At 47.3% G+C, this 16729-nt stretch overlaps 1 protein-coding gene across 1 annotated transcript in view; it reads left to right on the forward strand.

The window, feature by feature from the left end:
• usp39 (ubiquitin specific peptidase 39) overlaps positions 1 to 15792 on the forward strand; it is a 28678-nt gene extending 12886 nt beyond the window's left edge. The window contains exons 6-13 of the mRNA XM_080216936.1: positions 812 to 1037; positions 2381 to 2455; positions 3442 to 3509; positions 5099 to 5287; positions 9933 to 10075; positions 12896 to 13031; positions 14395 to 14481; positions 14978 to 15792. Coding sequence (XP_080073062.1) covers positions 812 to 1037; positions 2381 to 2455; positions 3442 to 3509; positions 5099 to 5287; positions 9933 to 10075; positions 12896 to 13031; positions 14395 to 14481; positions 14978 to 15034 — 981 coding nt within the window. The 3' untranslated portion in view covers positions 15035 to 15792. The remainder of the gene's footprint in view (positions 1 to 811; positions 1038 to 2380; positions 2456 to 3441; positions 3510 to 5098; positions 5288 to 9932; positions 10076 to 12895; positions 13032 to 14394; positions 14482 to 14977) is intronic.
• The last annotated feature ends 937 nt before the right edge of the window (positions 15793 to 16729 follow it).

The following is a 16729-nucleotide window of genomic DNA, read 5'->3' on the forward strand; positions in this document are numbered from 1 at the left end:
GAGAGGTTTTTCACACAGAGGGTCGTGGGGGTATGGAATGCGCTACCAAGTAAGGTGGTGGAGGCAGGCACGCTGGACTTATTTAAGTATTACTTAGATAGGCACGAGTGAAACAGGGATGGAGGGTTATAGGAGGCATTTTAAAAAGGGTCAGAGCCTTGGGACGATACTGGAAATATAATGCTGCATGTTGATGTTTTGTCTCTTTTAATCCGCAGGTGCGTCGGTCCACCTTGTTGTCTGACGAGGGGCACGCACACGGTGGGTTGTGTGTGGGCTGCTCTTGGATGTATCGAGAGTGGCCTAGTATTTCGCGTCGTTGTGTGCACTTAAAACTGGACCAGCAGATGGACACCACAACAGCTCAGTAACTATCACTGCTAGCTGTGCAGATACATGGATTTCGGCCAGTGTCTGTGGGAGTTTGCGCATTCTCCCTGTGGTTGCGTGGGTTTCCTCCGGGTGCTCCGGTTTCCTCCCACACCCCAAAGATGTGCTCTTAGGCTGATTGGTGTAACAAATTGTCCCTAAACTATTCTCCCCTGAATCTGGTTTCCAATGGGGGTACCATGTGCATACACACGGGTCAAGGTAGGGCTAGGAAAATGCTTTTAAGATGGCGGCGCGGGCTCGTTGGGCCGAAGGGCCTGTTTCCCATGCTGTGTTGTTCTTTGTAAATGATTTCTGATTTGATATCTGGCCTGCGTTGATTGATCTGGACCACCTTCACTTGTCCCTGCTTCTGTTGCCGACACTGTAACGCTTGTCCCATCCCCCTGCCTAACATGCCCGTGTCTGCTTCTCCTTCTAGGCCCTGTCGAATGTGCCTCCGCTACGCAACTATTTCTTGGAGGAGGAGAACTACAAGGATATCAAGCGGCCTCCAGGAGATATCATGTTCCTGTTGGTGCAGAGATTCGGGGAGCTGATGAGGAAACTGCGCAACCCCAGGAACTTCAAGGCTCACGTTTCTCCGCACGAGATGCTGCAGGCTGTCGTCCTGTGCAGCAAGAAACGTTTCCAGATTACCAAGCAAGGTGAGTGAGTGAGCCAAACAAACCTACTCACAGCAGCTTGGCAACTTGTGTACGGGAGGCTGACCAAGCTTCACCTGAGGGACATTGATCATTCTGAATTGTTGACTGAATGGTGGGAAAGGTTCCTGGGCCTGGTCCTCTGGGAAATTTGAATGAACTCTGGCCTAGAAGCCATTACCTTCAGAGTCGTAACTTTGTATTTTAACCTGGGGTGGCACAGTGTTAGCATTACAGCCTCACAGCACCAGGGACCCGGGTTTGATTCCTGGTTTTGAGCCACTGTCTATGCGGAGTCTGCACGTTCTCCCCGTGTCTGCGTGTGTTTCCTCTGGGTGCTCCGGTTTCCTCCCACAGTCCGAAAGATGTGCTGGTTAGATGCATTGGCCATGCTAAATTCTCTCACGGAGTACCGGAACCTCCTTTGAAAAATACCTGGATGAGTACTTGGCACATCATAACATTCAGGGCTGTGGGCCAAGTGCTGGCAGATGGGATTATGTGGGAGTTCAGGTTTTTCTAATGTGTCAGTGCAGACCCAATGGGCTGAAGAGCCTGTTCTGTGCTGTATGAATCCATGATTCTCTGAGAGAGTGCAGCATGTAGTGTTAGAGTCATAACTAAGGTGCAGAGAAAGGTCAACTTAGTGCAAGGTAGGTCCATTCAAAAGTCTGATGGCAGCAGGGAAGAAGCTGTTCTTGAGTTGGTTGTACCTGACCTCAGACTTTTGTATCTTTTTCCAGACAGAAGAAGGTAGAAGAGAGAATGTCCGGGGTGCGTGGGATTCTTAATTATGCGCTGCTTTTCCCGAGGCAGTGAGAATTGTAGATGGAGTCAGTGGATGGGAGGCTGGTTTGTGTGATGGACTGGGCTACATTCACAACAACTTGTCATGCTTGAAAAAGTAAACTCACAATTTGGCCCCAGGTTTTTTTTGCCGTTAATTTGGTGTCAATCTGTAACTTTCCTCTGGATCCTCTAAGACCCTGACAGCTTTCCTAAAATGCAGCATCCAGAATTGGGCACAAGGTGCTGGCTCAGTCTTAATTAGTGAGTTTTAAAGATTTAATGTAACGTGCTTGCTGTTGTACTCTGTATCTTTTTAAAACCCAGCATCCTGTAGCCTTTATAAAAAAATTGAACCCTTAACAATGAGTGCAGTATAACAAGGAAGGAATGCACCATTACATTCAGGGCTGTGGGCCAAGTGCTGGCAGATGGGGCTATGTTGGAGGTCAGGTGTTTCTAACGTGTCAGTGCAGACTCGATGGGCCAAAGGACCTGTTAAGCGCCACATAGGTCTATGCTGTGTGATGGCTGTATGGAATATTTATCTGCCGTTACAGGTGACGCTGTGGATTTCCTGTCTTGGTTCCTGAATGCACTCCACATGGCATTAGGAGGGAATAAGAAGAAGAAAAGTAAGTAGCACAAGGGAGCAAGCACTCTGACGGTCACTTGAGCTGTGCTTTTCCTCTGACACTTCACTGTTCGGGAGGTGAATTTCACACAGGGATCTCCCATGGGGAGACCAAACACAGACTGGAGATAATGGAATTATCCCACACCAATGGTCAGGGGTCTTTGAGTTTGCGGGTGTTGGGGAGGAGGGGGGAGGAACGTCAGATTTTTATTACAGGGAAAGGGGCCAGCTTGTTATCCAAAGGTGTGTCAGTCCAAATCAGGGATACGAATGCTGTGGAGGTGCTTTTATCTTCTGTGAGTGGACTGGGAATCTAGCTGATACATAGAAACATAGAAGATAGGAGCAGGAGGAGGCCATTCGGCCCTTTGAGGCTGTTCTGTGGTTCATCACAATCAAGGCTGATCATCCAACTCAACAGCCTAATCCTGCTTTCTCCCCATAACCTTTGATCCCGTTCACCCCAAGTGCTATGTCCAGCCGCCTCTTGAATACATTCAATGTTTTGGCATCATCTGCTTCCTCTGGTAATGAATTCCACAGGCTCACCGGGTGAAGAAATGTCTCCTCACCTCTGTCCTAAACGGTCTACCCTGAATCCTCAGACTGTGACCCCTGGTTCTGGACTCCCCCTACCATCGGGAACATCTACCCTGCATCTTCCCTGTCTCGACCTGTTAGAATTGTATAAGTCTCTATGAGATCCCCTCCTCATTCGTCTGAACTCCAGTGAAAACAACCCTAACCTCGTCAATCTCTCCTCATACATCAGTCCCGCCATCCCCGGAATCAGCCTGGTAAACCTTCGCTACACTCCCTCCACAGCAAGAACATTCTTCCTCAGAAAAGGTGACTAAAACTGCACACAATACTCCAGGTGTGGCCTCACCATGGCCCTGTATAATTACCACAACAAATCCATGGTGATTCTAATCTTATTCTCCCCTTTATTCCATGTGGAATGGTTCCGCCATGCTGGTTCAGCCATCATCAACAGTGTGTTCCAGGGATCTATGCGGATATTCACCAAAAAGCTGCCTCCACCAGACCTGGTGAGTTCCCTTCGCGATTATCATTGCTGCTTTTTTTGTTTTTGGCCATTTATCCCGTTGTGGTTTCTTTTCTCTGGTCAGCGGAAAGGGGCAGGTCGGGATTCCTGACTTGTGAAAGGTGCGGCTCAGGCATCCTCCAGCCGAGAGGATTAGCCGAGTGCAGAGCTGTGAGATCACATTATAGTAACCATTGGATTGAACCTGTTTAAATGTACTTAGTAAAAAGTCTGACAACACCAGGTTTTAGTCCAACCTATGTACTTACTCATCTAACCACAAGGTGGCAGCAATCTCAGTCAGTACAGCTCCTGTTAGTTTCGTATATTCCACACAGTGAACAGGTACAGCACGGGGTTAGATACAGAGAAAAGCTCCCTCTACACTGTCCCCCCATCAAACACTCCCAGGACAGGTATAGCACGGGGTTAGATACAGAGAAAAGCTCCCTCTACACTGTCCCCCATCAAACACTACCAGGACAGGTACAGCACGGGGTTAGATACAGAGTAAAGCTCCCTCTACACTGTCCCCCATCAAACACTCCCAGGACAGGTATAGCACGGGGTTAGATACAGAGTAAAGCTCCCTCTACACTGTCCCCCATCAAACACTACCAGGACAGGTACAGCACGGGGTTAGATACAGAGTAAAGCTCCCTCTACACTGTCCCCCATCAAACACTACCAGGACAGGTACAGCACGGGGTTAGATACAGAGAAAAGCTCCCTCTACACTGTCCCCCCATCAAACACTCCCAGGACAGGTATAGCACGGGGTTAGATACAGAGAAAAGCTCCCTCTACACTGTCCCCCATCAAACACTACCAGGACAGGTACAGCACGGGGTTAGATACAGAGTAAAGCTCCCTCTACACTGTCCCCCATCAAACACTCCCAGGACAGGTATAGCACGGGGTTAGATACAGAGTAAAGCTCCCTCTACACTGTCCCCCATCAAACACTACCAGGACAGGTACAGCACGGGGTTAGATACAGAGTAAAGCTCCCTCTACACTGTCCCCCATCAAACACTACCAGGACAGGTACAGCACGGGGTTAGATACAGAGTAAAGCTCCCTCTACACTGTCCCCATCAAACACTACCAGGACAGGTACAGCACGGGGTTAGATACAGAGTAAAGCTCCCTCTACACTGTCCCCCATCAAACACTACCAGGACAGGTACAGCACGGGGTTAGATACAGAGTAAAGCTCCCTCTACACTGTCCCCCATCAAACACTACCAGGACAGGTATAGCACGGGGTTAGATACAGAGAAAAGCTCCCTCTACACTGTCCCCTATCAAACACTCCCAGGACAGGTACAGCATGGGGTTAGATACAGAGTAAAGCTCCCTCTACACTGGATGTGAGTTGATGGTTGGGTGTTGGTGAGGACACTGTTGAGCTGAGTTTTGCGTCTTGTCACCTTGCCTGACAGCTGGGTTAAAGGGTCCACCTGTGACTGTTAAGCCTGTGATAATGCAGTCAGTGCAGTGATTCATCAGCTGCCCTGATCCTCAAACACTTTCATCCCGTTTGTATTTGAAAGCTTTCCCATCTTAATGGGTTTTATCTCCTGAATGTAGACACCGGAGGAGAAGGAGCAATTGCTGGAAATGGAGGAGTTCAAAGAGTCGATGACTGAATCCACATTCCTATACCTGACACTCGACCTCCCCACGGCCCCTCTGTACAAGGACGAGAAGGAGCAACTGATCATTCCCCAGGTCCCACTCTTCAACATCCTGGCAAAGTTCAACGGCATCACCGAGAAGGTTAGGAAACACCGAGTGAAATGAGGAACGACTAATGTTCTGTCAGTAAACGGAGTAGAATTGATTGAGATGTGTTGGGGGGGAGGGGGGAGGTAATTACTGAGTCTACGACCGAATTGAACAGAGTCGCACTAAGAGCAGTTCATTGCACTGTTAGCTGCTCTGACAGTGCCCTGTCGGTGCTGCTGCACACATCCGTTGGCCGTCAAGCTTGTCCCTGAGTTGGGAGATTGTGGATTTATACACTACCCCAGACGTACATCCAACGGTGCAGCAGAGATGGAAACGTTTTTCATTTGGTTTGATTTAAGTTTAAGTTTATTTATTTGTGTCACAAGTAAGGCTTACATTAATACTGCAATGAAGTTACTGTGAAAATCTCCTAGTCGGGTTACACTGAGGGAGAATTTAGCACCTAATCAGCACGTCTTTCGGACTGTGGGAGGAAACCAGAGCACCCGGAGGAAACCCATGCAGAAACGGGGAGAACGTGCAGATTCCTCGAGCTTCTTAACACTGTGAACACTGATATAACCAGAGAATCTACAATGCAGAAAGAGGCCATTCATCCCATCGAGTCTACACCAACCCTCTTCGTCATTCCGCTCGTTTAGTATTGCCAATCCATCTAACCCAAGTTTACCTTTCCTAAAATGCAGCATCTGGAATTGGGCACAAGGTGCTAGCTCAGTCTTAATCAGTGGGTTTTAAAGGTTTAATGTAACGTGCTTGCTGTTGCACTCTGTGTCTTTTTAAAACCCAGCATCCTGTGGGCTTGTTTTAAAATGGAGTTCTTAACCATAAGAACATAAGAAATAGGAGCAGGAGTAGGCCATCTAGCCCTTCGAGCCTGCCCCGCCATTCAATAAGATCATGGCTGATCTGAAGTGGATCAGTTCCACTTTCCCGCTTTCTCCCCATAACCCTTAATTCCCTTGTCTATCAAAAACCTATCTACCGTGTCTTAAATATATTTAGCGAGGTAGCCTCCACTACTTCAACAGGCAGAGAATTCCAGAGATTCACCACCCTTTGAGTGAAGAAGTTCCTCCTCAACTCCGATCTAAACTGCTCCCCCCCCCACCTTATCTTGAGGCTGTGCCCTCTAGTCCTGCTATCCTTTCTAAGTGGGAAGAATCTCTCTACCTCTACCCTATCCATCCCCTTCGTTATTTTATACGTCTCTATAAGATCCCCCGTCATCCTTCTAAACTCCAGCGAGTACAGACCCAGTCTATTTGGTCTCTCTTCATAGTCCAACCCCCTCATCTCCGGTATCAGCCTAGTGAACCTCCTCTGCACTCCCTCCAAGGCCAATATATCCTTCCACAAGTGTAGCGACCAAAACTGCACACAGTACTCCAGCTGCGGCCTCACCAGTACCCTGTACAGTTGCAGCAAGACCTCCCTGCTTTTATATTCTATCCCCCTCGCTATAAAGGCCAACATTTCATTCGCCTTCTTGATCACCTGCTGCACCTGCAGACTGGGTTTTTGCAACTCATGCACAAGGACCCCCAGGTCACACTGCAGCTTTTCGCCTTTTAAATAATAATTCCTCCTACTATTATTTCTGCCAACGTGGATAACCTCACTCTTGCTAACATTATACTCCATCTGCCAGGTCCTCGCCCACTCGCTCAGCCTATCCAGATCCCTCTGCAGACTTTCCACACCCTCCACTCAATTTGCTTTTCCACTCATCTTCGTGTCATCAGCAAATTTCGTTACCCTACACTCAGCCCCCTCCTCCAGATCATCTTTATAAATGGTAAATAGTTGAGACCCCAGCACCGATCCCTGCGGCACTCCACTAGTCACCAGCCACCAACCAGAATAGCACCCATTGATTCCAACTCTCTGCTTCCTATTAGACAACCAATCCTCTATCCAAGCTAACACCTTACCCCCAACTCCATGCACCCTAACCTTCTGTGGCAACCTTTTATGAGGCACCTTATCAAACGCCTTTTGGAGATCTAAAAACACCACATCCACCGGTTCCCCTCTGTCTACCGCAGACTGCTCTGTCTACCATGACTACAGTGCAGCAAGGAAGGAGTGCGGCACTGCCAGAGGTGCTGATTTCAGATGATGTACTAAATGCTGAGCCCTCTCAGGTGGGTGTGAAAGGTCCAATAAAACATCGGCCAATGTTCATTCCTCCTCCAGCATAACTGAAATAGATTCCCGGATTACACATCGCGTGAGACCTCGCTGTGTCCAATTCTGTTACGTTTAGAAGAGTGAGAAGGGATCTCATAGCATGTTCTTGCTATAGAGGGAGTGCAGCGAAGGTTTACCAAGGCTGATTCCTGGAATGGCAGGTCTGTCATATGAGGAGAGACTAAGTCGGTTAGGATTATATTCACAGGATATATACAGCAGGATATTGATAGGCTGGTTGATTGGGCAGATACATGGCAAATGGAGTTTAATCTGGATAAATGTGAGGTGATGCATTTTGGCCGGAATAATGTAGGGGGAAGTTATATGATAAAGGGTAAGCCCGTAAGGAGTATAGAGTCGCAGCGAGACCCGGGGGTGCAAGTGCATAAGTCTTTGAAGGTGGCAGTGCAAGTGGAGAGTGTGGTGAAGAAAGCCTATGGTATGTTATCCTTTATAGGAAGGGGTATAGAATATAAGAGCTGAAGTCTAATGTTGCAGTTGTACAGAACATTGGTTCGGCCGCATTTGGAGTACTGCATACAGTTCTGGTCGCCTTACTACCGGAAGGACGTGGAGACTCTGGAGAGAGTGCAGAGGAGGTTTACCAGGATGTTGCCTGGTATGGAAGGACTGGGGTATGAGGAAAGATTGAAGAAATTGGGGCTCTTTTCCCTTGAAAGAAGCTGACTGAGGGGGGATCTAATAGAGGTATATAAGATTATGAAGGGTATAGATAGAGTAAACAGAGGTAAGCTATTTCCTATAATAGAGACACGTAGGACAAGGGGCCATGGACTTAAGGTGAGGGGGGAGCGGTACAACACAGATATTAGAGGGAGGTTTTTCACACAGAGGGTAGTGGGGGTATGGAATGCTCTGCCAAGTAAGGTGGTGGAGGCAAACACGCTAGAGTCCTTTAAGAGTAACTTAGACAGGCACATGACTGAGTTGGAGATGGGTGGATATAGGAGAACCTTTTAAATAAGGGTCATTAGCATTGGGGCGTCCCTGGTAATGTAAATGGGTATGGTATGATAATGTTTTTGTTTCTCTTTCATTCACAGGTTTTAAGTCGGTCCACCTCGTGTCCAACGAGGGGCATACAGGCGATGGGTCGTACTGGGGCTGCTCTTGGTTGTTCGAGATTGGCCTAGTGCTTCATGTCGTTAGTGTGTGCCTAAACTGGACAAGATATTGGGCAAGACGACAGCTCAGTGACTATCGCTGATTGCTGTGCAGACACATGGATTTGGGCCAGTGTCTGTGGGAGTTTGCGCATTCTCCCCGTGCTTACGTGGGTTTTCTCCGGGTGCTCCGGTTTCCTCCCACACCCCAAAGATGTGCTGTTAGGCTGATTGGCAGGAATAAATTGTCCCTAAATCAGTTTCCCTCAATCTGGATGGCCATAAAACATTAGATAGGGGTCATGGGTAGAGAGGTGGACTGGTGGTGTTGAGATGGCAGCGCGGGCTCGTTGGGCCGAAGGGCCTGTTTCCCGGGCTGATTTTGTTCTTTGTTCTTTTCGGAGTTTAGAAGAGTGAGAAGGGGATCTCATAGAAACTTATAAAATTCTAACAGGGTTAGACAGGGTAGATTCAGAATGTTCCTGATGGTGGGGGGAGCCCAGAACTAGGGGGTGATAGTTTGAGGATAAGGGGTAAACCTTTTAGGACTGAGGTGAGGAGAAATTTCTTCACTCAGAGGGTGGTGAATGTGTGGAATTCACTCCCACAGAAAGTAGTTGAGGCCAAAATGTTGTGAGATTTCAAGAAGAAATTAGAAAGAGTTCTTAGGGCTAAAGGGATCGAGGGATATGGGAGGGAAAGGTCGGGGGATGAGGCTCAGGATATTGAATTTGATGATCAGCTGTGATCGTGATGAATGGCAGAGTAGGCTCAAAGGGCCGAATGGCCGCCTCCTGCTCCTAGTTTCTATGAATTAATTCTCTGTGACATTTATTGCCCACCTCTATTTTCCCTGATCCGATAGCATCCTGGATTCTTTACTGATGACCAGTTTTTGTAAGCTAATGATGGGATTTTAACTCTCGTTGTCTGCAGTCTCCGTTCCTGACTCGGGTCACTGTCTGTATGGAGGCTGCATGTTCTCCCCGCGTCTGTGTGGGTTTCCTCCCACAGTCCGAAAGACGTGCTGATTAGGTGCTAAATTCTCCCTCAGTGTACCCGAACAGGCACCGGAGTGTGGCGGCTGGGGGATTTTCACAGTAACATTGCAGTGAAGTTAATGTAAGCCGACTTGTGACATTAAAATAAACTTTAACTTTAAAGCCCTGGATAACTAGCCCAGTGACACAACCACCGTGCGGCCAGGCTTCTGTTCACCAACAGTGACTCAATTTCAGAAGGGCCCTGTTGACATTGAAGCACCTTCAGGATGTCTGGAGTTGATGAAAGGCGCTATATAGATGCAAACTCTCTTCTCTGACTGTCCTCGTGTCTGTCTGTATTTCCAACAGGAATATAAAACCTACAAGGAGAACTTCTTGAAACGGTTCCAGCTGACAAAGCTGCCCCCATATCTCATCTTCTACATCAAGAGGTTCACCAAGAATAACTTCTTCATCGAGAAGAACCCTACCATCGTCAACTTCCCAATCACGTAGGCCTTTTTACCATTTTCTCTTCCAAAATGTGGGGTCATCCAGTTTGGTCGGACTGACAGCAAAATGGACTATTATTTAAATGGTAAAAAATTGCAGCATGCTGTTGGCAGAAGGTCCTGGGTGTCCTTGTGCAGGAATCTCAGGGAGTTGGTTTGTAGATGCATCAGGGAATTAAGAAGGCAAATGGAATTTTGTCCTTCATTGCTAGAGGGATGGATTTAAAAACAGCAAGATTATGTCACAGCTGTATAAGGTGCTGGTGAGGCAACACCTGGACTACTGTGTACAGTTTTGGTCTCCTTACTTGAGAAAGGATATATTGGCACTGGAGGGGGTGCAGAGGAGATTCACTAGGTTGATTCTGGATTTGAGAGGGTTGGCTTATGAGGAGAGATGGAATAGACTGGGGCTATACTCATTGGAATTTAGAAGACTGAGGGGAGATCTTGTAGAAACGTATAAGATTATGAAGGGAATAGATAAGATAGAAGCAGGGACGTTGTTTCCACTGGTGGGTGAAACTAGAACTAGGGGGCATGGCCTCAAAATAAGGGGGAGCAGATTTAGGACTGAGTTGAGGAGGAACTTCTTCACCCAAAGGGTTGTGAATCTGTGGAATTCCCTGCCCAGTGTAGCAATTGAGGTTACCTCATTGAATGTTTTTAAAGCAAGGATAGATAAATTTTTGAACAATAAAGGAATTAAGGGCTATGGTGAGCGGGCGGGTAAGTGGAGCTGAATCCACAAAGAGATCAGCCACGATCTTAGTGAATGGCAGAGCAGGCTCGAGGGCCAGATGGCTGACTCCTGCTCCTAGTTCTTATGAAAGGGGCTGACTGTTTCCGGTTACGTTTCTGTCAGTGGTGCATGACCACGTTTTTACTTGAGGTGATGACTGATTGCCCACTTCTCTGTTGAGGAGCCAAGATCTCACTCGCTTTCCACTCTCTGGGTCTGTACTCAATGGAGTTTCGAAGGATGTTGCGGGGGGAGGGAGGTGTCTGATTGAAACTTACAGAATAGTGAAAGGCCTGGATAGAGTGGATGTAGGGAAGATATTTCCATTAGTCAGAGAGACTACGTTTGAGAGCACGGCCTCAGCGTAAAGAGTCGTCTCTTTAGAACCGAGACGAGTTCATAAGATATAGGAGCAGAATTAAGCCACTCTGCCCATTGAGTCTGCTCCGCCATGTCTGATATGCTCCTCATCCCCATTTTCCTGCCTTCTCCCCATAACCCTTCAACCCATTACCAATTAAAAATCTGTCTAACTCCTCCTTAAATTTACTCACTTCCAGCATCCACTGCATTTTGGGGAGCGAATTCCAGATTCACAACCCTTTGGGAGTAGTTTCTCCTCAACTCTGTGTTAAATTTGCTGCCCCTTATCCTGAGACTATAACCTCTCGTCCCAGAGTGCCCCACAAAAGGAAGCATCTGCTCCACGTCTACTTTATCCAAACCTTTTATCATCTTGTAAACCTCAATTTGATCTCCCATCATTCTTCTAAATTCCAGAGGGTACAGGCCTAAACTGTTCAATCTCTCCTCATACAACAAACCCCTCATTTGTGGAATCAGGAGGAATTTCTTCAGACTGTGGAATTCATTTCCACAGAAGGCTGTGGAGGTCGGGTCATTGAGTGTTTTTAAGACAGAGATAGATTCTTGATTGGTAAAGGGATCAAAGGTTACGGGTAAAAGGTGGGAGAATGGGGTTGAGAAACGTATCAGCCATGGCGGAGCAGACTCAATGGGCCGAGTGACCTAATTCTGCTCCTATAACTTTTGGCCGTGATGTTCCAGTCATAGGAACAAATACTGAAATGTGGTTATTATTGTAAAGAGAGGTGCTGCTGAAGGTTTCCATCTTGTACTCATCAGGACAAATGCGGGAAAACCAAATTTCGAATGATCACAGCAATCCTGTCGGATAAAATGGTACGGGTTTGAAACTTAGCATTCTTGCATTTGCCCTGGTAAGTGCAAGATGAGAAACTTTGACAACCCTTGTTGACTGGGAGGATCTGCACTCTCCCCAGCCCAGGGTTACTGAGTTACCTACTCCTGCTCATCTTTTGGCAGAAGGTTGTATCTGAAGGGAAATCGTGCGGTGGAACTTTCCAGCTCTGTTAAATCCCCGGGAATCAGCTTCAATATGTTCCGTGCTTGTGTTCGGTGTGAGTTCATCGAATCCTGACAGTGCGGAAAGAGGCCATTTGGCCCATCACAATCCACCCAGGCCTATCCCCAAACCCCACACATTCATCTGACTAGTCCCCCTGACACTAAGGGGCAATTTAGCACGCCAATCCACCTAACCTGCACATCTTTGGAGTGTGGGAGGAAACTGGAGCACCCGAAGGAAACCCACACAGACGTGGGGGAGAACGCGCAGACCCTGCACAGACAGTGACCCAAGCCGGGAATCGAACCTGGATCCCTGGCGTTTTGAGGCAGCCGTGCTAACCACTGTGACACCCATTAGCTTTTGTAATCTGTGCACTAAGACACCAAAACCCTTCTTCTCCCAGAGGCGAATGTGGAACTAGCTACCACCGGGAGTGGTTGAAGTGACAAGTGAATGAGGGAGAAGGGAATTGAGGGTTTCATTGTGAGATTTAGATGAAAAAAGATGGGAGGAAGCTTAAGTGAAACATAGGCACTGGGATAGACTGGCTGGGCCGAATGGCCTGTTTCTGTGCTGTTAATCCTGTGTGATTAAAGGTGGAAAAGTTACAGTGTCAGTTTCTGCAGGGTTGGGGGCGTAGCAACTATTTTGCAATAAAACTGACTACCTTATTGAACTGTTTCAGCAATGTTGACCTAAGAGAGTATCTGTCGGAGGAGGTTCAGGCCATCCACAAACACACCACCTACGACCTGATTGGCAACGTGGTGCATGATGGGAAGCCGGGTGAGGGAGCCTATCGGGTCCACGTGCTGCATCATGTGAGTACTTAAACATTGAGGCTCTCCGAGGACTTATGCCCCCCGGGGAGGGGGTAACTCAGGCTTGTCCGAGAAATAATGGGTTGATGAAACAAAAGCACAGCATGCAGGAAGCACTGAGCGGGTCTGGCAGCATCTGTGCAGAGAGGAGCAGAGTTGATTATTTTCAGGTGGGAGGTTTCTCATTTCCAGCAGCCGGGCAATTTTATTTTTGCCCTTGAGCTGATGGGGCCCAGAGGAGATTAAAATAAACCACCCACCATTGTTTCATGTATTTGCCCAAATGCATTTCCTTGGTTGAAATCCCATATAAAACATCCTTTATTATAAAACCCCTCAATAATGATTCACGTTTGAGGGGGGGAGCTCTGACTGCAGCGCCACTTGCTGAGTGCAAGGATGTCTCGCAGCTCATCTGGCACGCTGGGCTCCAAGTGGATAAGAGGGGAAAAAAAGCCTTGTGAACAGGATTCATAGAATCCTTACAGTGTGGAAGGAGGCCATTTGGCCCATAGAGTCTGCACTGACCACAATCCCACCCAGGCCCTATCCCCATAACTCCATACATTTATCCTAGCTAGTTCCTCTGACACTAAGGGACAATTTAGCATGGCCAATCCCCTTAACCCGCACCTCTTTGGAGTGTGGGAGGCAAATGGAGCACCCGGAGGAAACCCACACTGACACGAGGAAAATATGTAAACTCCGCACAGATGGTGACCCACAAGCCAGGAATTGAACCCGGGTCCCTGCTGCTGTGGGGCAGCAGTGCTAACCACTAGGCCACCCTCGTTCAGGACAATTTCTAGATTTTGTTTCCCTTCCCAAAGCAATATGACTGAATTTGTGAATCATGGTTTGTAATATTTCCTCTTTCTCCCTGCCCGGGGCCTGGTTTAATTCAGTTATTCTTAATTTAAGACAGGCAATTTAAAAGATATATATGAATAAATATAAATTGAGGTTTGTTGCTAGTTGTGGCACCGTCTTTCCAAATCTTTCTTTCTGAATGGCCCTGAAACTCAGTACCTGGGCGGAAATGTCACAAAACGTAATAGGCGCCAACATTACATCTCCATGGACGCCAGGTGGCCCCACGCCCTTGTATGTGATTGGCCACAATCGGTTCACCACTACATCGTGGGGCATTTACTAACAAATTGATTCAGCTGGAAATAAAATGTGACTGTGGCGTGGTATTGTTAGCCTCATTGAGGTGTGCCGTTTTACTGAAAAGGTTGGGTGTCACTGATCCAGGAAGTACTGGGGTGGGGGTGGGGGTGTGGGGAGACGGAGAGGGGAGACACAGTTGTGTGTACCTCACAATATGAAACATTAACCTGTTTGAACATACTCCTTTCAGGGTACAGGGAAGTGGTACGAGCTGCAGGATCTCCAAGTATCTGACATCTTACCCCAAATGATTACACTTTCTGAAGCTTACATTCAGGTCAGTATTCCCAGCGTTGGATGCGTTCCGCTTCCCTGTTACTGCAAGAGATGCAGGCATTTTGTGTACAATCCTGTTGCAGCGAGTAACTATGGTGCATACTGTGGATCACATTCTTACTGTTAATATTGACACAAGGATTTTGCAAGATGAGGAGATGTGAGATGAAGCCATGTAAAGGCAGATTCAGGTGGAAAGTGAGGGTCAGATTGACAGTAAACTGGAACAGATGACCGATGGTAACTTTGGAGGTTACAGTGGGTGGGATGCTACAGCCTTCCTGTCCCAGAGGCAGCTCACCGTCAGTGGCAACATCTAGTCCTGCCAGCGTCAATGCCGATTTACATTCCTTATCCGTGTCACTGTTGGGGAACCAATAAACGCTGTGTTTATTTTGTGTGTGCGCAAGTGTGCTACTGCTGAAATTCACCTTGGAGCTGGCTGTTGTCAGCCTTGCATGTTATTTAGTGACAAAACTCTGTTGTTTTACCACCAGATCTGGAAGAGACGTGAGGACAGTGATGAGAGTCTGCCCAGTCAGAGAGGAGCATGAACTGTGTCAGGGGAAAGACTGTGAGTGATTGGAACTTTACCCACTAAGGGAGAGGACTTAACACTGGATGGAGCAGGCAGAACCCAGCGATGTTAAACAACACGCAGACTGAAAAGCGTGGATCACACGGCTGTTACTTTGCATGCGGCCTGCGTACCCACCTCAGTGACAGGTCCAAACCTGCGCCATCGCCATTACTGATATGTAAAGGTAACTCTGAGACTGTTGCTATGAATATTTTCACGGGATGGGTCTCGGTGAAAGGAATAGAGAACCTCTCATTCATTCTGCCAGGAATATCACTAGCTAATTTTAAACACTTCCCTGTACTTCTCACCTCCGTCTGTGCATTCAGCAAGTAGCTGAATTAATCCCACAGGACATTACAAATATTTCCGTTACCTTGCTTTCCTCTCTGTTCGAGCGTAGATGGTATTTTTACATTCTGCCGGCAGTCACATCAGGTGCTGCAGAGGTGGGAGCAGAAAGCCAGCTTCCATATATTCCCTCCACCGCACGTGTATCATAACGTATGGAACAAAAGTAACACAGCCTTACAAAAGGAGGCCTTTTGGAATAGTCTGCCCTTTCCAGAATGTTCGAACGTTGTGGAGGGGGGATTCAATTTGATTTAGAGTTTGGAACATTCTTTGGAAAATGATACATTTCACTTCGGGTGTTACCCCCCCCCCCTCCCCTGTTATGTTCAGCTTGGTCTTGGTTAGGGTCAATAAAATTGAGATTTTAAAATGATAAAACTGTGTTTGTTGTCAGGAAACTGGGGTGGTGATGGTGGGGGAGGCGGGGTGCTGTGCGCGGTGGATTTCCTGGCCGACACGAGTAAATGGTGGTCTGGGTGCTGTTTCAATGTGGCAGCAGGACCTGTAACCCCCATGAGGTAACGGTGAGGCAGTGTCTGCCCTGTCCTGGATGGGTTAGTAACTGGCTGAACAGCAGGAGATTGTCTGTGTTCAGTTATCTTGCCTCCCCTGTGCTAAGTGGCTAATTGAGTGAGGTGTTAAGTAGAAGAACTGATGACATGGCAATGAACGACAATTCCCAAATCAGTCTGTTAGTAAAAGTTTATTGACCAAAAACATCATGGTTTTGAAGCACTTCAGCCTACAAGCTTAACTGTCTCAATCCATCACTGTGCCATACATCAGCTACAGAGGGTGAGGAAAGGATAATTAATGGTAAATATCAGCAAGTTAATTCAGGTCTACATCAACGGTTAAAATTCTGTCACAGTCCCTCTTTTTCTTTAAAAAGTGAATGTTCTCTTGAATCAGCAAACTGGTGTTAGTCCCAATTGTGATGTTGCCCTGACCAGGTCTGGATGCAACTCGGCTAAAGTAATTGACAGCTCATTATATAGAGAAAGATTGAAACTGAAACAATAACTGACCACATTTCAGCTATATCTTTCACTCACCAGCGAGAATTTACTTTCAAACTGATGGTTATGGAGGGGGGACCATGTTTTAAACTGAACGTTTTCACTCTCAGACTCCACAGATACAACAACGAACAGACTGTACTGTTTTGCTCACTTAGTGATTGTTGAGGACAGCATTGTGTCTGGAACAACACACCCATAAAGAAAATGTTTCCCAGGTTACAAAAACTGGAATATACTCAGCAATTTCCATCTTATATTGTAATCATTAGCCATAGAGACTTACTTCAATCGCA

Source organism: Carcharhinus amblyrhynchos, chromosome 34 (genome assembly GCF_965287045.1).
Source record: "Carcharhinus amblyrhynchos chromosome 34, sCarAmb.v2.hapA, whole genome shotgun sequence".
NCBI classification, from domain to species: domain Eukaryota; kingdom Metazoa; phylum Chordata; class Chondrichthyes; order Carcharhiniformes; family Carcharhinidae; genus Carcharhinus; species Carcharhinus amblyrhynchos.